General features: G+C 41.5%; 1 protein-coding gene across 1 annotated transcript in view; it reads left to right on the top strand.

The window, feature by feature from the left end:
- Positions 1–2,781: 2,781 nt before the first annotated feature.
- Positions 2,782–20,838, top strand: part of LOC115088121 (cytochrome P450 2K6-like) — a 104,639-nt gene continuing 86,582 nt past the window's right edge. Inside the window, exons 1-2 of the mRNA XM_029596094.1 lie at positions 2,782–2,958; positions 16,024–16,186. Of these exons, the coding sequence (XP_029451954.1) occupies positions 2,782–2,958; positions 16,024–16,186 (340 nt within the window). The remainder of the gene's footprint in view (positions 2,959–16,023; positions 16,187–20,838) is intronic.

Raw genomic sequence — 20,838 nt, 5'->3', positions numbered from 1 at the left:
CTTTTAGCTTTAATTTTGTCAGCCACCTCCATTGAGAACCAGATAGGTTTCAGTTTTCTTTTGCTTTTCTTTACATTTCTAACATATAGAGCAGTTGCCTTGGTGATTGCTCCTTTTAGATTGGTCCACTGCTGATCCACATCTCTCTCGTTCTCCCATCCTTTAAGTTCTTCCTCCAGGTAGTTCCCCATTTCCTCAAAGTCTGTGTTTTTGAACTGTAAAACTTGGGTCTTTGTGGTTCTTTTCCCTATTATTTTAGTGATATTAAACCATACCGTTTGATGATCACTGCTGCTGAGGTGGGCGCCCACCTGGACATCTGAGACATTATCTGCATTAGTGAGCACTAAGTCGAGTATAGCTCCTTCTCTCGTGGGTTCCAACACCATTTGTTTGAACAAAGATACTTGCATGGCATCCACTATCGCTCTACTATTTTTAGTTTCTGCAGATGGGATTTTCCAGTCTACATCTGGCATATTAAAGTCACCCACGATCACCACTTCTCCCTTCTTACCTATCTTATGGATGTCTTTAACCAGATCTCTGTCCAGCTCTTCCTTTTGGTTTGGAGGCCTGTAAACCACTCCAATATAAATGGATGCTCCGTCATCGTTTTTTAGGTCGACCCATAGAGCTTCTTCAATACCCCAACTTCCTTGTAGCTCAGTTGCTTGGATGTTGTTTCTGACATAAAGAGCCACACCTCCCCCTTTTCTATCCTCTCTGTCCTTCCTTAACAAGTTGTAGCCTGGTATTGTTGTATCCCATTCATGAGATTCTGTGAACCATGTTTCTGTGATAGCAACAATGTCCAATTCTGCCTCAGCCATTAGGGCCTGCAGATCTGGGATTTTATTTCCCAAACTATGAGCATTTGTGGTCATAGCCTTCCAGGTACTCTCTTTACGGTTATTGCATTTCCTGGACTCCTTGTGAGATAATTGTTGAGATTTGTTATTCACTTCACTATTTCTTTTTGCGGTAGTGCCACTGTTGACAGAGTTTTCCATCTCAATTAGATTTTTTTTTTGCTTATGGATCTTTAAATACTGCATGCATTGTGTTTTCTCTCTCTTTTCTGGTAATACTGCAATGCTTTTCTCAAGAACTTCTTCAGTTTTTATTTTAGAGAAGGCTTGTTGTTCTTTTTGCATTTGGTACATTGTGTGTCTCCTCATCACAGGTCTAATTCTACCAGAGCCAACTGTATTCCTGGTTTTTAAAGAATTTCCTGATGACCTGTTTGAGTGGGGCGGTATACCTGTTGGCTGCTCTTCTGTCAAGAATGGGTGACTGTGGGTCCTACCTGAGCCTAATGGATCTCCTTTTCTTGACTCCTGGTTTGTTTGTGGTATTGGGGAATTATTTTCTGAGTAATGCAATGTGGGTGTAATTCTTTTAATTGAAGCTAATTGATCTTTAATCACAGTCAGCTCCATTTTCAAGGATGAGAGTTGTGCACAAATTGGGCAAGCTCTAAGTTTCCAGATGCTTTCCCTCAGAATAAAGGCTCCACAGCAGTTACATTATAAAATCGGCTGCAGGTACATACAGGTGTGTGCACTTTTATATGGATGTGCACATGTGCATGCAAATGCCACCTCTACTGCTCAAGTGGGGGGAATATTAGTAGATACGCATGATGATGTCATTGCACTTTTTCGACAGGAATTCCTAACCGTCCTAGCTAGACAGCCTCTCTTTTATCCTATTAGACCCGACCCTTCAAACCCCACTGACTACACGCCATCCATAGGAGAAGTAAAGTTACATGATAAGGGAACCCAGCATGCTCTGGTGCACGTAAATACTAACACGCATACTTCAGATTACAGAACCAGAACGCTCATGTCCCACATAGGCTCTGCACCGCCCCGCTCCCTTTTTTAACTTCCCGATTTGTGCGTTCACTGGGAGATAAGCGCGTACTCCTGCGCCTTTTAAAATCCGCGCAGGGTGCATGAGCGCAACTTCTGCACATATCTCCCGGCTTTGGTGCGCATAAGGCTTTTAAAATCTACCTATGAGGTTGTAGTTAATAGATAAAGCCCTTTCCAAAGCTTTTGGAAATGCAAAAAAGAAGTTTAAAAAAATAGAAAAGAAATAATCAAACAATTCAATGCAACAAATAATTAGAGGAAAAAAGTACAGAGTGGGAGGGAACAGAAGAAACCAAAAAATAAAAAATACAATTAGGAGAAAGAAAGATTGAAACAAGGGAGGAGATGGCAAAGGTCTTAAAATACAATAAAAGTACAAATAAATTCAACATTAAAAGTGCAAATTAAATTACAAATAATAATTCAGCAGTGTTAAAATAATGCAAAATTGAAAAAAAAAGTGAATTTCCTTCTTTAAAGGGAATAACATGAGCTACCAATTCATAGATGCTATGGGGGTAAAACCAGCACTGAATCAGTCTCTCTTCAAAAAATGGAGGTAGCTGCTCACACTGCTCATTGTACTGCAAGTGGTTGAGAGACCTAGATGCTTTGCCTATGTCATAAACTGTGACTTTTACAAGGAAATAAGGTTCTGCTCTTTTTCAGATGAATTTGAGTCAGTGGAATGCAATGCTCTGATTCTTATGATCAACTTTTCTGTTGTCAGCTGTTTGAAATTCTATAGGTAAGGAATTAAGGGTGGTGGCAAGAGCATAATAGCTGAGATAATGCTGTAATTTCACGCCAAACATTTCCTTGATTTAAATATTGCATTGCATTTTCTTTGCCATTTACACAACTTTGCATCCTGAGAGAGAGAGCTTGTGTTAGAAAAATGTGTTTGTCATTTCTAGTTGCATTATCTTTAGTGGCTGTCCTTACTCTTATTTGTTCTGTAAATGGCTGGAAGAAGAGCGTCCAAAAGAATTTTCCACCAGGACCCAGACCACTTCCAATTATTGGAAACCTTCACATCATGAATCTGAAGAGACCTTACAAAACTTTCTTAGAGGTAAAATTAATTCCTCGACTGCTTCGCTTGCTATCTAAAAATGAAGTAATCCATTTTGTTTTTCAAAAAGCTGAAAATTTCATGTTAGAATACATAACACAGCTTATTTTGGGACATGTTTTTAAAAGCATATGTAATTTTATGTAAAATATATAATTTTATCAAATATTTTTCCTCAAACTAAATCTGTTTTGAAAAATCTTCTACAGGAATAGTGAGATGGAGAAATCACGGGAGATAACTGAGAGATTTAAGAATTAAGCACTGTGTAATGTTTTGGAATGATCAGAACCAAGGAGGTGTGAAGCCCCTGGTGAGAAGGGAGGGAAGTTTAATTTTGCTGACAAAATCACAGCAGATTTAATTAAATCAATGTAAGACAAACCAGCTCTATAAATTCAGGTCCACCTACAGGACCTGATATAATAATGCGTGCTGAGCTTTGCACACCGTAGGGCCAATGGGAACAATTAAATAAGCTGCAAGTTTAAAATGTGGGCTGAAATTCAATGCATGGTTTCATAATGTGTTTGCTGAAAACAAGTTAACTCCCAAATATAGTAAGCAAATGGTATGCTAATGCATCAGGACTTTGAAAAAGCAAGCTAACTCAAAAATGTGTGCAGGAGACATGCTCAGCGCATAAAATACAGTGTATGCACTGTAATATTTTGTACATATTGTCTTCTATGCTTAAAGCATGATTTACATGCACAAAATATTTATTTTGTTTAACACATTTAAATACTGCATAATAAGCTATAGGTACAAAAGTGGTTTATAGAAAAACATATAAAAACATATATAATAAAAGATGATTTAGGAGCATAAACCATCATTTGTATACATAAAAGTTGAGTGTACAAAACCTGAGTTAAGAACATACAAGTTGTACTCCTAACTCATGCATACAGATCATGTTCTGCACACAGTAATGTGCACCAACCCTATTTTATGTGCAGAGAACATGATATGTGCACACATCCTTGTACCATGAACTCTAGGTTCAGCCCCATTAACTAACACCATTCCCAGAAACTATAGTCCAACTCTAACCAGGATTTAAATTTTCAGCATTAAGAAAACATGAGTTGAGTGAAGCCTATTCACTTCTATGCATTGGGGAGCAATAGCTGAGGCCTTGATTAACATGGGGTTTGTATGGCAGAGTGCTAATTATACATGATCATTGGCCCTGTCTGTTCCAGTCAGTTATTATTCATAATTATGTAATAATTATGTGGAGCTGAATTTTGTTAAGCTGATTTGTGGTGCATTGCATTTAATTAATGCTGCTGTGGAACAAAGGCTCTGATTGCATCAGCAGAATTCAAATTTCTTATTGGAATGTTTTCTGACCTTATGAGAGAGGGAGAGAGAGAGACTGGAGGTGGCATCATAGTAAGCAGCTATTTATGCTACTGTAGGAGGTGCACCTAGTAACTCGAGGTGAGGTATAGTTAGTAGTATAGGGGTTAGGGGCCAGTGAAAGAACATTGTACAAATCTCACCTTTGTGTGAGATTCCTCACTCCGAAGGACATCAAATCTTCTCAAGAGTGCACTGTTCTGTTCGTACTTCTCACTCTGCATGTAAAAGTGGCCCCTAATCCCTACACTACTACCTAAACCTCACCTCAAGTTACTAGGTGGGCCTCCTATAGTAGCATAAATAGCTGCTTGCTATGATGCCACCTCCTGTCTCTCTCTCTTTGCCACAATATGCCCATATCACACAGCTTAATGCAATTGAAAAAGGTATAGTTATTTTCGGCATTATGGCTTCACAAAGCCAGGCCACCCTGGACTCCTCCCTTTTAAAAATTAGCATCGCACCATGCATAATGTTGCTTAGCGCATACATTAAGGTGTTTTCGCATGTGAAAATGCCATAATGCGATTTGATTAATGACCCTATATGCTAGCTAGTTCAACATGTTCCGCTTTCCTTCCTTCCTCTCCTCTTGCTTCTGCGAATCTCGCTTTTCCCAAGCTCCATCCACTCTCACGCTATTCTCAGATTCAGAAAACTTTATTGGCATTGTACACAGGATACCAGATTTGATGAACCATTGGTCTGACCTACTATGGCAGTTATTACAAGAATTCGTACATGTTGCCAAAGTAATATTTAGAATTATTAAAATAAGAGGCAGAAAAAAATTATATATGCAACAGTGAAAATAACAGTAAGAAAATTACAGAGCGCAGAATGGACAATAACAAGAACAATTCCCAAGTTCTAGTGGTAGTCTGTATTGCCCTGATCAGTTTACATTGCCAGCCTGTTGAAAGGATACAACATATGCTGTTGCTGTTTTTCTATTTTCCTACAGGATTATATGTAAAACAATTTTTCCTGCTCATTAAGAATTGTGGTTGCTGTGTCAACCCACTTGGATACGTAGAATTAAGGGTCAACATACTCAGTAGGTTTAGACCAAGTGCATCCTGGTTATGAAAGAGTTAAGAGATTTTAAGGTGAATTTTAAAAGCCTAACACTCACCAAAATTAGGGGATGCGCTAATATGGCACGCACACATGAAATGTTTTCAAAAAGGGGCAGTACGGACGTGGGCATTGTCTGGGTCCCCTGCAACGTAACATTACTTCTGCTATGATGATGTGTAAGTTATAAAATAAAATAATCTGGGCAGATCAGCATGGTTTTAAAGGTCAGAACTAACAAGGGAGAAGGGAAGCAATTAAACTGGGGAGGGGGGAGGTTGTAACTCCTATCCCTTATCTGGGCGAACTGGGAATGTACTGGGAAAACTGGCAATGCCATTGGCGCCCGTGCCTTTTAAAATCCCCCCACTTACATGGTAGAAGTGGCATTTGCGCACACAGGTGGGCATCCACTTAAAATTGACCATATCCGTGTGTGCGGTCAGGCTATTTTATAACATGCACACATATAAGAGAGTATATTATAAAATAGCTGCACCCCTGAGCGCGGGCCAACGAACGCGTGCACATGAGCGCCTGTGCACCCTTTTGTAAGTTACAAACTTTATTAGTGGCCTTTCTAGTTAAAGCACAGCAAAGATTTCCCCTTCTAGATTCTTTCACATTAAATTGTCCTCACCATGGCACCTAGACTAGGGATCTAACCTACAGGGGCTGCATACACTGGACCCTCCAAGACAAATCATTCTATATTAATTTCTGGGAGATGAAGATTGTTCTAAATGCTCTAAAGGCCTTCAGAAATCTGATGTCCAGCAAGCATGTTTTTTGGGGGGCGCTTATATTTATATTTATTAGAATTTTCAAAATAAGTATAAACTTGTACAGAAAAAAACATGAGTTGGCTGAACATAATTACAAAGTATTAAGCACATTCAAAAGCAGTATTATAAATCAGTCAAACAGCTCAATTATTTGAAGCAAATAAAAATGGAAGCTCAGGATAAAATGAGCAATACAAATGAAAAGCAAAAAATAGAAGAAATAAGAGAGACAGTGTTCATGATAATCACAAACCAATTATAGTCAAATGGAGCTAAATAGAACAGATATGAACATCAATATAAGACCTCAAATGAGCAGGGTCATAATAAATAAATCTAGATCCTAAATAGGAACATATACATGTACAAGGGTAACGAAGCATAAAAATCGCACCCAGGCAATACCTCACTGTGCATTGCTAAAAAACGTTTACATCACTCTTGGGTTGCAAGGGTAATATCCAGATATATCAAGATTTGATGACTATAAAATTTGCTGTTTTGTAACAGGAAAACATTCTAAGAACAAAGTCATGATCCTGACAGAAAACAAAAGAAGCAAGCAAAGTCCCATATCTACTGAAATATCTGCTGAAGTTTCCAGAAATTCTGTTAAATTCAAATTTGGATCTTGCTCTTGCTCTTGACCATCAGGGTTTGTTATAATTAGTGAGGTTTGGATGGACCCTTGGACACTGTGGCAGCTGAGCATGCCCATGGGGGGAAGTCCCGTTAGGGGCCACAGGTCAGGCTCAGCTTAGGACACACAAACACAGAGATTGATCTTTTATTAGACAATGTGGTGAAGCCACCAGAGGTGGCAGTAGTGAGCAGCAGAAGTAGCCCGACTGGGCTAGTGTCCCTCAGGCGCTGGAACAGCGATTCCTCCGGGAGCAGTGCTGAAGTGGAAAGAACTGAGAATAATGAGTATTTATTTATTTATTTATTTATTTATTTATTTAATCGTTTTTATATACCAAAGTTCATATAAACACAAAACAGTGAATTGGTAGTGTCGTGGGATATATATATATAGGACGAAATTTAACACGGTATAATATGGTTAAATATAACAATATAAACAAGAAAACTAGTAGATCGGTGATTAGGATACAGCATCAGGGACTACGTTGTGCTCATGGTATTGGAAGCGAATGATTTCGGGTTAGTGAATATTCTAGGGGTATATTGGGTGTATCGCTATAATGTTTAGATGACTGCAAAGGTATGTTTAGTAGATAGGTCTGAGAGTATTATGTATTTGTGACTGTATGGGTGATAGGGGTGTGCATTCGGATTGACCGCATTAGTAAAACGCAACTCATATTTTTTTTTTACTTAAAAAATTGATTCGACATAAACGATCGGATTTCCCACATATCGAACATAGATATGTTCGATATGTGGGAAATCGCGATTGTTGAGCCAAATAAAAATATAAACCCCCTCACCCTCCTTAATCCCCCCCCCCCCCCCCGACTTACCACAACTCCCTGGTGATGGAGCGAGGAGTGAGGACGCCATTTCTGCAATCCTTGGCGAGAAGCATGTGACGTCGGCGGCACGTCGAGTGACGCCGGCGTCACGTGATTCCCGGCTCGTTCGCGCCGGATGGCTCGTTCGGCCCAAAAAGAACTTTTGGCCAGCTTGGGGGGGTCAGGAGGCCCCCCCAAGCTGGCCAAAAGTTCTTTTTGGGCCGAACGAGCCGTCCGGCGCGAACGAGCCGGGAATCACGTGACGCCGACGTCACGTGATTCCCGGCAAGTTCGCGCCGGACGGCTCGTTCGGCCCAAAAAGAACTTTTGGCCAGCTTGGGGGGACCCCCTCAAGCCAAGTAGGAAATAAGAGTGAGGGCTGCGTGGCGCACGCGCCCTAAGGTACCAGCGGAGCATGGTGGGAGGCAGCGCCCAAGCCGGTCCGGGGACGCCGGAGACGAAGGCAGGCAGACGCTGTGGCAGCCAGGCATCCATCCATAGCGAGAGGAGGTGCAAAGAAAGAAAGATAGGCGGAGTGAAGCCGTCGGGAAGGGACGGTTACAACAGGGGTTACTATTTGCTTGATGCTTTATATAATAAGCTTTAGCAATGGAAGGAGTAGCTTCAGTAGGGATCTTGATAACCTCTGAGATGTATTTTTTAAACAGATCCATAGGGGAAAACAAATCAATAACAGGAAAATTCAGAATCCTAAGATGTAAATAGCGAAGAGAGTTTTCATAATTTTCCAGTTTCTTTGAATGAAACATTTCAGATTGAACCAAAGTCCCTTGAACTGTTGAACTGAAACTACTTGCTTTTCCAGCTATTCAAGTTTTCCAGCATATGAGGTCAATAATGTCTCAGAAGATTGAATACAGGAAAAAGAACTAGAAGTTACATCAACTAATGAAGACATTTTTTTTCCATCACCGCTGACCATAATGATCTAAAGTAACCACAGAAGGTTTCTGCAATGTAGGATGAAAAACTCATTCTTCAAACCTTTGTAGTTTTGCACAGAGAAGCTTCTCCAAGTTCTTCTCCACTATGCTCTGGCATTGAGGTTAGCATCCAGGGTCTAACCATGGGAACTTGAGACCCCCCTGCTAACAACAAAGTATTTTCCAGTTTACCAGCCAAGAAAGCAGCAGCATCTACAAGGGAATCCTTCCCAGAAACCATCGAACGAGAGTTCAGCTTCGACCCAGACGGCGGTAAGGAGTCCCCTGTAGCTATTGTCCAAGGGAGGAGAGGAGGAATAGTCAATGCACTGGGACTTAAGGTGACATTCACGTCTGGCGATAGAACTGCTTGCTCCGCAGCTGCAGTCACCAAGGAACCCGCATTTGGTGCCAGCACAAATGCTGGGGTGAGGAATCCCTCAATTTTCAATTGTAGGGGGATCAGACTCAAGAGTGACTGTAAACATCTCCCTAATCTTAGCCTTCAATTTAATTTGAGACATAATAAAATGGAAAACAAAGAATTGTTGAGGAGCTCCACCACCTCTCTGTTAGGCAGTGATCTTGAATTCCCTGTGTTTGAGCAATCATGTTCTAATACAACCAGGACACCCACTAGTCATATTCTACCTGAATAAGCAAGGAAGAACAGGAATTTGGCTCCTGTATCTAGAAGCTGTGTGTCTTTTCATGGGTTAACCCTGAAAGACACATATCTGGGAAGAAGAAATGCTACCCTAATAGATAGGCTACACTATTATGAGTGGTCCCTGAAACAGGAAGTAGAGAGTAGACTTTTCCTCAAGTAGGTTCTACCTAAGTTGAATCTATTTGTCACAGTCATGAACAGGACCACTAGCCTTCTAATCCAGGAAAAGATCAGACGACAAACTAACTCCAAAAATCTTTTCTCTCCATTGGGGGATAGGGGTCTGATATGCTTAATTTTCAATGATCCTGATGGCCAAAACCATGGTAAAACACAGAAAAGACAGAGTTACTATGATCTTCGTAACTCTATTTTTGCGGAAACAATTGTTAATATAAGAATATAAGATTTTCCATACTGAGTCAGGTCAAAAGTTCATCAAGCCCAATATCCTGTTTCCAACAGTAGCTAATTCAGATCACAAGTACCTGGAAGATCCAAATGGTCAATAGATTCAATATTGCTTATCCCAGCAGTTCCAACTTCTGAATCGAGCCAGATATTCAGTCAACACCACTTAGCCGGATAAGTCTCCACTTATCCAGCTAAGTGGTGATGAATATCAGCTTCTATGTTTTTTTGTGATTTTAGGTTCATTTCCCAAGACAGCATCTCAGCTACTATTAAAAAACATGTGCTGCTAGCTGAGATCCCTTCTACTCTCTGCTAGTAATTCTATCCACCTACAAAGTAAACCTATTGATTTTTAAATTTCACAAGGCAGTTAGTATAAATGCTGTTAAGCCATTTCAGATCCCCAAGCATGAGGTAAGTAAATGTGAGAGATATTCTCCACTTTAGATGCAAAATTATTTAAGATCACTGAATTGTCAGTGAGAACATAAGAAAGAACATAAGAAGTTGCCATACTAGGTCAGACCAAATGGCCAGTAGTCAGGGTTGAAGCCTTGATGAATGGTACTATTGCTCCCAACCAGAGCTGACACATCCTATTAGGAAATCTAGGCCTGCACTTAGGGCACCGACCATTAGGGGGCTCTGAAGACTAGATCACCATGTGGGGCTGTGAGCGGCAGCAAAGAGGAGTGGGGATTTGGCAGACCGCAAGCAGCGCCCAACCTACTCGCAGCCCAGAGAAGCACACAATTGGCGGGCGTGATTACAAATGAAGTAGGAATCAGGCCAAGACCAGGAAGTAGCAACGCAACTGGGGGGCGGGGTGTGTGGCCGGGATGGGCATGATTGGGGGGGGGGGGCAGGCACAAGGCAAAAGGTTTACCTAGGGCATCTAATCCCCTTGCACTGACCCTGCTCCCAAGTTTAAAACTTGTGCTTATTCAACCCCTATTTTTGTCTGTTACCATGTATCCAACATATGTCAATGCATTTTTCTTGTTAATATCTATAATTCCAATTCATCTTAACTGTGTTTGGTTCTCCTTTGTAAATTCCTGTTTCAGCCTTTCCTCCCTATCTCTGAGCTGACCAATGGTCATGTCAGATTTCTCATAATCTTAAGCAACACAGCAAAAAGGCTGAGTTGTATAGAAGTGGTATAGTTCCTTTCTTTAGGTAGATTCTTCAGGGAGGCAAATTTGGGTTAATTATATCCCATTGTACTGTAACTCTTTCCTGGAAATCTTTACCTTGAAACTCTAATTTAGCAAAGGACTGAGAGATCCCTTTTAATCTGCCTTGCAGGTCCACTCAACCCTAAAATGTCACCTAAAATAGTTATAATTACTGCAAGTGTTGGAATCATGTGTGACGGACCCTATGCTTTGCTTATATCACCATTAAAACATGGTTGAAGTTTTAGTTCAGCTAGTGAAAGTGCAGGTTAGTGTGAGGGGGGAGGTTACCATTCAAATGCAGCCCCTCCTTTTGAGGGGTCTGGAGTGGCTGACCCCCCTGAAAGTCTATATAGCAGTTCTCTTCAGAGAGCTCAGGTGGCAGACCCTTTTGGTTTGCTCAGAATTAAGAGGTAATTAGGACCTTTTCATAAGTTGTTTTTTCAGTCCAGTCAGAGGAGTCAGACAAACCCTTCCTGCTGGTCCTGACAGGGTCGGGAGGGTTTCCTTACCCAGTCCATTCACTGGCTGGTTAGGATTTTCCTTCTGGATCTATTTTTTTGGGTTTTAATATTTTAAGTGGTAGGAGCCTCACTGGACATCTGGGCCTTTCTTGGACTCAGTGCATGGGGAACCCTATGCCTGGGACACCCAGAAGTAAGGAAGACCTGCCCCTGAAGTGGTGGTGATCCACTTGTGAAGAGGAACTCCGGTGTTAAATTTTGTTGGGGAAAACAGACTTTGATTTCAAGATCCAGGAGGAAGTTTTGGCTGCCCTTCCTTCCTGATTGAAGCAAGGAGAGCTCCTTGCTTCAAGGGGATTCCTCCCAGCAGGGATCCAGAAAGAAGAAATAAAGAGACTGTGTAAAAACCAAGGAGATCCAGAAGATCTGCTAAAGGTGAGTAAGGGAAACCAGAAATCACTGTGGGCACCCACCCAATGCTTCACCCTCTTGGGGAGAGAGAGAGAGAGAAGATTTACTCTCTGTGCCATAGACTTTTACCATTTTTATCAGCCTTGAAGAGGTTTTTGACCAGTCTAAAGAAATCCTGACCACCTCAGAGCTCCACTTTACCTAATCCAAGAGAGTAGATGTTTCCCTGGCCTTGATATGTGAATCCTGCACAAATAGAGGGAAGAGACTGTAAGAAAAGAAAACAAGAGAATTTTAAGGTGCTGCAATTAGAGTTATCGTGTCATTTATCACCGTTGTTTGAACAGTAAAGACTTTAATTTTGGACACTAACACGGTGACTACAGAGTATTTATTTTGCACTCGCTATACCCACTATAAGGACATGTCCTCTCTCCCAAGGGAACACAAAGGAAAAGGGAATATATAAGAAGGATACCCCTGTCACATTGGGCCCTCCACCTACAAAGGATCCGGCTCTGGAAGTAAGAGACATTGTTAAAGAGCTAAGCCTGTGAGTGGTTCCAACCCCAAAGAGAAATAAAATAATTTATGGCCCCACCTGTGCGGGATAGGCACATCAGGTGGGGTTACATAAAATGGTGCCCTGGAACATGGAGCTAGGAGATGTGTAGGGAATAAATTGTGAAGATTTGTAAAAACTGCTGTTTTGCAACTGTACCAACATGTGCTGCGTTTAGAAGAAAAACCATGTAACAACAGAATCACAAACAACCAGAAACTGGTTGTTCAGGCTTTTCCAGTGTTTTCCTCTCACAGGAAACGTCTAAGACTTTCTTATTTTCCTATTTTAGAAATCCTAAACTCTTTTACATCTGCTACTTTTTTCTTTCTATCTCATTCATATGATGATTTTTATTATATTTTTTGTTGTGTGTGTTTTTTTCTTTAAAAATAAAAAAATCACTCTAATATTCAACAACTAGTTGTGTATATTTCCCAGAATTCAGTTAAGAGTACAGACATTTGCTAATTAGGAAGTGATCATTGGTGAATTTTAGATTATCTGTACTAGAGAGAGGATTAGCCATTTCAGATTTGATTTAAATTACAATTGAAATAGGAGAAGATGATTGTGTCTGAAGTAGGCATACCTAGGAACATTTGATTTCCTATCACCCTGAGACTGTTGTAGGGTGAGGGGACAGTAGCAGGATAGGCACAAACTTTCTCTCTCTCTCACAGTAGCACACTCACATGTTCACTCACACACACAAGCATGCTCATTCTCACACACTCACTTCTTTCTCTCGTCCACATACATACATGCACTTTCTCACATATACACATACTTCTCTCCCGCTAATCATATATATATATATATATCCACTCTCGTGCATACATGCACACTTACTCCTCTTTCTTTTCCATAAACACATATGCATACTCATTTCTCTCCTTCTTTCACACAAATACATGCACTCACACACATGCACTCACTCCTCTCCCTTTTTCATACACACACACACATACTCATTTCTCTCTCTTTTCTACACACATACACTCTCACACACTTGCACTCATAAGAACATAAGAAAATAAGAAATTGCCATGCTGGGTCAGACCAAGGGTCCATCAAGCCCAGCATCCTGTTTCCAACAGAGGCCAAACCAGGCCACAAGAAACTGGCAATTATCCAAACACTAAGAAGATCCCATGCTACTGATGCAATTAATAGCAGTGGCTATTCCCTAAGTAAACTTGATTAATAGCCGTTAATGGACTTCTCCTCCAATAACTTATCCAAACCTTTTTTGAACCCAGCTACACTAACTGCACTAACCACATCCTCTGGCAACAAATTCCAGAGCTTTATTGTGCGTTGAGTGAAAAAGAATTTTCTCATATTAGTCTTAAATGTGCCACATGCTAACTTCATGGAATGCCCCCTAGTCCTTCTATTATTTGAAAGTGTAAATAACCGAGTCACATCTACTCGTTCAAGACCTCTCATGATCTTAAAGACCTCTATCATATCCCCCCTCAGCCGTCTCTTCTCCAAGCTGAACAGCCCTAACCTCTTCAGCCTTTCCTCATAGGGGAGCTGTTCCATCCCCTTTATCATAAGTCCTGCTCTCTGTTTGCAATGTGATAAGAATTTGGTGTCATCTGAAAAAATGGTAACAGTCTGTTTATTCCTTTTTCTAGAACAGACTTCTCAAACCTGTTGTGGGAACCACACATCTACCTGTGTTTTCCGGATATCCAGAAAAAGAATATGCATGAGATCAATTTGTTTAATTTAAGACTCCACTGTTTTGCAGATTTATCTCATGCATATTCATTATAGATATCCTGAAAACCCAACTGGCAGTGGGGTCACCGGGACAAATAAAAGAAGCCCTTATCTTTGCTACAAGTAGTAAATAACAGTGGTCCTAACCAGACTCTTGTGAAACTCAACTTATCATCTTATGCTAATCAGAACAGGAAACATTTGATTATGACCCTACATCAATTCACCTTCAGTCAGTTTCAAACTCACTTACAAATAGTGGGATCCATGTTCAGTGCCATTTGTCCAGCTAAGTTTAGATCAAGCTAGACAAATGGTAGGATTTAAAAATCCCACCTCAGTCTGTGTTTGCCACTAACCAGATAACTTTTTATGCAGCCAGAAAGTTAGCCAGTTCCTTGAGGGGTGGAGATGGTAGGGGGGGTGTTCTGAGGCAGCGCCACTTGTCCAGCTGGCTAAGCCAGATAAATGCTGATATCCAGCAGTATCTGGCAAAGTTAGCCAAATAAGTCTAGGACAGCTCTTCAGCTCTTCTAAAGTTAGCCAAATAAACGTAAAGATAGCTGGGTATATTCAGCGGCTCAGCAGCACTACTGAATATCTCAGCCAAGTTAGCCTTAGCTGGCTGCCTTCAGCAGTCAGCTAGCAGCTGAAGATTGGCCTTGTTATCCTTAAACCCTGTCTTTCATAACTTGAATCTCAGTCTCTTATGCAGTTTCATAACAAGAGCTTTTGTGAAAACCACATTTAGATCAATCCATGTTTCTCATATGAAGCATGCAGTCGATGTATTTTTGTAAAACCCAGTAAGGTATATCTGGTAGGCTTTAGCTCCTGCACCAATACTGATTCTTGTTAATCATTCACCTCCCTGCTAAGTAGCTCCATCTCCTTTTATATGATCGCTTCTAGTATTTTCTAAGGAAGTAATATTTGGATCTCTTTGTACTCTTTGCCAGTCTTGAAAAACCTTCCTATGCTTCATTGATGTCTGAAAATGTAAATATAATGGTGCAACCAGTCTATTCATTTCCCACAGTCCTCTTGAATAAATTTCATCTGGTCATGGTGTCTTACTGATTTTGACATTAGCACTACATTTTGACTTATTCCCAGTTTAATGCCTTTAGCGGTCTATTGACATCTAGTGGTCTTTCCAATATACTGAAGAAACAAAATATTGTACTTCTTTATCTCTCTCCCCAGAAATTATGTTTTCCATTTTTTCTAGAAAATAATTAATTAGTATCCTTATTTAACAATTTATTATGTACTTAAAAATTAATTTGGGGTATTTTTTTTCTATCTGAAATATTTATTTCACTGCTAATTTTAGTTTGTCCAAGTACTCTTATATTCTCTATATATGTTTCATTTTTTAATAAGGATCTCTGTCTCTTCTTCTTTCATTATTTAAAATGCCTTTTTCTTTCAGTTATTTTTTCCTAAAGTCTTGGTTTATTCCCACTGAATCTACCTTATTATATTTGTTTTATTGTTAGGCATACTTGTTAGCACCTATATAAAATCTTTGTAAATACCTTTTATTCTGTCTCTTTGCCAATAAATTCGAGATTCCACTTTAACAGAACTAAAAGTTTAGCATACCTTGATGTTGGCCATCTTAAAATTTAAATTTTCTGCTTTACACTTTGCTGCTTCTGCTTTTTTTCTGACATCAAAATGTATCATGATGTTAGCACTGTTCCCCAGCTGTTTTATGATGTGCAAAGACATTCATGATCCTTGCCTGGTTACTAATAATATTCCATAATAAATATGCATCAGATAAATGTCATATACTAGGGCTCCAATGCATGCAAAGATGTCTCATTCATATATTTACTGTGTATATTCTGTAAACCTGAGTGACAGTGGGGTCACTAGGACAAGTGTGGGAATCACTTCACTAAAAACTAGATCCAAAACTGAAGAGGGCTGTCAGTTTTACATCAATATCTTTTCTATTCTACATTTAAGCTCTCCAAAAAATATGGCTCTGTGTTCACCATTCAGCTGGGAATGAAGAAAATGGTCATTCTGACAGGATATGAGACTGTGAAGGAAGCTCTTGTGAACCATGCTGATGAGTTTGGAGAAAGGGCCAGAGTTCCACTGTTTGATCAGATAAATAAAGGACTTGGTAACTATCTGTTTCTTTTCCTGCTATTTTTCAGAATATATTTACAGACATTGAACTATAGTGTTTACAGTACAAACGTACATTTTACCAACAGTACATTAGTAATAATAATTATTGTATCTTCTATGAATACATCTACACATAACCTAATGGGTGTACTGTAAATGTAAAACGTATGTCTCACATCTAGAAACATGCATTATATTTGCAGTGTATGTAATTGGGATAAACATTATTACCTAGGGAAGGAATTACATAACAAATGCCTCATCAAATATTATGTATTTTATCTGCAATGTATTTAGGGAAGAAATTGGGCAATACTTGGCACATCCATAAAATCTCCTCATAAGTCATTCGATGGAGACCATCCTCCATTTTGGTCGCCCTTCTCTGACCCGCCTCTACCCTGTCTCGGTCTCCTTTGAGATACGGTCTCCAGAACTGAACACAGTACTCCAGGTGAGGCCTCACCAAGGACCTATACAAGGGGATTATCACTTCTCTTTACTTACTAAGATATTCCTCTCTCTATGCTGCCCAGCATTCTTCTAGCTTTGGCTATTGCCGTATCACACTGCTTCGTCGACTTCAGGTCGTTAGACATTATAACCCCAAGGTCTCTCTCCTGCTCCGTGCACATCAGCCCTTCACCCCCCAATGCATATAGTTCTTTTGGATTACCACGTTCCAGATGCATGACTCTGCATTTCTTGGCATTGAATCCCAGCTGCCATATGTTTGACCACTCTTCCAGCTTCCTTAAATCCCGTCTCATTCTCTATACGCCTTCCGGCCTGTCCACTCTGGTAGATCTTAGTATCATCCGCAAATAGACAAACTTTATCTTCTAACCCTTCCGCAATGTCACTCATCTCTCATTAATTTGTTTCTCAAGCATTAGTATCTCTTGTCCTTTTTATTGAAGAACCCTACATTCTGATGTTTTAAGTTAGGTTGTGAGCGTATTTGAATAGCCATGTTTTTAGTTTACTGCCTTAGCTGTTTCAGAATCAGTGCTGACATCGGAGTACTGACCTAGCAGCCCTTTACTTAAAGCCTTTTGGAAAGCCCAAGTCAAAGACAGTAGCAATGCTTAACTTCTCACAGGTCATTGCAAATTAGCATAGATCATTGGGATTGGACAAAACCATACATCACTAGGCACTGCTACAACTAAATAAGCAACCTGTCAGCTCTTATGTACAAATGGTGAGGGCCTTGGCCCTTGGGCTGACATGTTGGTTCTGTTAGCTGATGGAGGAGGCAAGACAAGGATGCTGGGCTAATTCTCTGAAAGCTGCTTTAGGAATAAGATGCTGTCATGCCTTCACATGTTTTGCAAATTCACCTTTGAAATGGATAGGTCAGAGTTCATTGGGTGATGAATATAACAGCATCCACATGTCAGCTAACAAAAGGTTCTCCTCATTCAACACAAGGGAAAGCAATGTTTTAAGCTCTGGACCTAGCCTGACATGTCACAGGTTGACATTGGGAAATATAGATATATGAGGGTGCTGCTTGTGCCTTAGCCTGTGCAGCTCAGTGCTAGTCTTGTTGTTCTGCTTTTTGTAGGTACATAACAAAATAGGCAGAGTAGATGGTTTGTTAAAATTGGTAGTAGCTGTTACCCTCCTTATCCTATCTATGGCCACCCTTAAAGCATCTAGGCTCCAGACTCCCATGGAGGTAAGCTTATAGAATGTGAAAATTCCAAAGAGTCGTCACCTTTCAGGTAGATTCTGGTTTGAAGCCCTTGCTTCTCCACATGGCTGGCATGACTTGTGGCCATTACAACAGAGTAGATGTTTTATAGGATGCATCTTCTATGGTGTTTGAGCATTTTGTACATTGTGCATACCCAGACCAAGGCAGGTATGTTGATAGACTCCCAATCATCAACTCTATGCATAGCATTAAGGCTAGAGAAAAGGATGTCAGGCCATAAACTCATGAGCCCACAACCAGCCTCTGTCCAAAGCTTGCCACTGTGCAAAATATATAGGCCAATTACTCCCAGAGGTATCATGTGGTCATTATGGATTGTTCCGTTTCACTGTGCTTATATAGAAATACTAGCATTTAAGCCCACCTGAATGTTGGAGAGGCTTCTATCTGTAACTAATACATATTAGTTATCATGTATGCCTCGAACAGATGTCTGTCATTCTGCCAGGAGTAATGACTCATTGACATCATTAGCAGGTAGAGACGAACTTGGCACAGATACCATTGATGGTTGATGACAAACTGTCCAGCAACATCATGAGTGGACTGTGTAGGTAACCTAAGTGCTGGAGGTAATCTGTACCAAATATTGACACACTACATATGTGGGTATGTGTGACTGACATGCTGTGTTAGCCTCTGATATATTGGTGTTTGGGGTTGATGTAGGGCTCATTGTTCCCTTCCTTCCCACAACAATGCATACAATAGAGCATGCACTGTATGTGCACACATTTAGCACATACTGACTTGTGACACAAGCAAGCCTGTGCTTCCAATCTTTATGATGGATGCCTGTTAATTGAATGTGTAGGATGGGGAGCAAACAGCATCACACTTTGTAGCCTAATATTCCACCTTGGCCTGTCACTGTTTACTAATTGAGTTGAGAGGGTTTCTGTGTGAAAAATGTCAGTGTGTGAACACAGATTTCTTGGAGCACTTTGCCAGATGAGTACATATCTGCCTATAGTATATACTGGCCCCCTGCCCCTGATACCTGATGCTTTCCCATCCAGGAACTGGAGTGGGCCTATTTTTATTGGGTTTTCAGTGGGTGTGCCTGTTTGAAAGAAATTCAGCTGGCTGGAAGGCTGTGTCTGTTTTTGGGGGCGGGGTGTTAGATGATGTCCACTGCATTTGGTGATGCAGGGATGTCAGGAAGTGGGAGGCCTCTGGCACCCTCATGGCAGGCGCAGCTACTATCAGGTTCTCTTGATAAAAGAGTCAGGGGAGTGTTCTGTGCCAGTGTGTTGATGATAGTTGGGAGTGGGGGGGGGGGGGCCAGAGGCCTGCCAGCACTCCTATGAGAGGTTATATTTTTAGAGACACATGCCAACTTCAGCACTTTTTCTGCCATATGTACACTCTGCCCAATTAGGGCAACAAATGATCTATCCCTATATAGCAACATAATATGGGCCACTTAGCTACATCTGATTATAGGGGACAGGTTCAGCTACTAATAGAAGCTACATCACTAGTCCACTATGCAGCCTCGTGATTATGCACCTCTGTCTACTTGCAGCCTTTTCTAACACCATTTCAGCTGCTGTGTGCCAATTGAGGAGGAGTGAGGGAGTTGTGTAGGATAGATAATCTCCACAGGTCAAGAGCAGACAGCTAGATGGCCTACTATCGGTTGGGACCAGGCAGACTTGCATAGACTAGCTGCCACTCCTCTACCGGCCTGGGTTGTGGATCTGTATAATACCAGTTAGCTAAGGATGATCATATGATCCTTTCATGTCCATGTACCCAAGCTAAGAGTATGCTCTCTGGAAAAGCCAACAGGAGCCAATAGTGAAGTTCCACAGTAGGGAGTTTCCCGTTTAGCTTTTGCTACCTTCCATGGAAGCATACAATTGTTGAGAGCATGGACCCTTGAGCCGGCTTGAGAGTAGGATGACCCACTGAATAAGTCGACAGTGGCACTCGAAGCCGGGAGGCAGAACTGGACTAGGAGACCTGACAGGAACCTCACCTATACTAGCCCTCGTTCCCCGCAGGTTGAGCCCTCGGGTGCCGTGGCTGGCAGGACTTAGGCGCAGGTCCCCGAGAGGAGGTGGTCCAGTGGACCGTCCGAGTCAAGGCAGGTAGAAGACAGGAGAGATTAAGATGGTCCAGGAGTCGAGGCAGATGGCAGAGGAACAGCACGAGGAGCAGGCCAAAGGTTGAGGCAGGCAGCAGGCAAGCCGAATACAGGAAACACACTGAGGGTCAGTGCAGGCAGCAAACAGAGGAATCCAGGAGCCAGGCCGAGGTCAGAACCAGAGAATCAAGTGAAGACAGGAGCAGAGTCAGGAACACAGGAGCAGAGGCAGGAACACAGAAACGCTGAAGCAGGAACAGGAACAGCAACTAGCTTAATCACGGAGTCGACCTGTTGCCAAGGCAAAGTAGAGGTGCTAAAAGTGGCCTATATATAGGTCTCTGAAAATGACGTCAGGTTGGGGGCCGGACCGAAGTTTCCAGCTGCGGCCCCTTAAATTCGGGACTCCTGTGCACGCACGCGCCTAAGAGGCGGAATCCCCAGCAGCATTCGGCGGCATCTCCCTCGTGGGGAGGACACTGAAGGAAGACCCCACTGCCGGTCGACCGGGCATGGGAAAGACAGCTGAGAGCCTCCCGGACTTTGGGTAAGGGAAGGGGGGCTCCTTACGCCCCCTCCCCTGGGGTTTTGACTTGTTTGGGTGCTCTTGGTGAAATGTGAAGAGGAGAGATTTGTCCAGGCAGGCTCCCACGTGTTCTCCTCTGGGCCGAAGCCCTCCCACGAGATCAGGTATTCCCAGCATTGATGATGGAACCGAACGTCCAAGATCTCCTGCACTTGATAAACGGGATCCTCGTCCGCTACCATGTTCAGAGGCTTTGGTGGGTTATGGTGGAAGCGAGAGAGGACCAGTGGTTTAAGCAGCGAG

The sequence above is a fragment of the Rhinatrema bivittatum genome, chromosome 3 (assembly GCF_901001135.1).
Source record: "Rhinatrema bivittatum chromosome 3, aRhiBiv1.1, whole genome shotgun sequence".
NCBI classification, from domain to species: domain Eukaryota; kingdom Metazoa; phylum Chordata; class Amphibia; order Gymnophiona; family Rhinatrematidae; genus Rhinatrema; species Rhinatrema bivittatum.
Note: the sequence above shows the minus strand (reverse complement) of the source record. Positions and strands in the feature narration are given on the sequence as shown.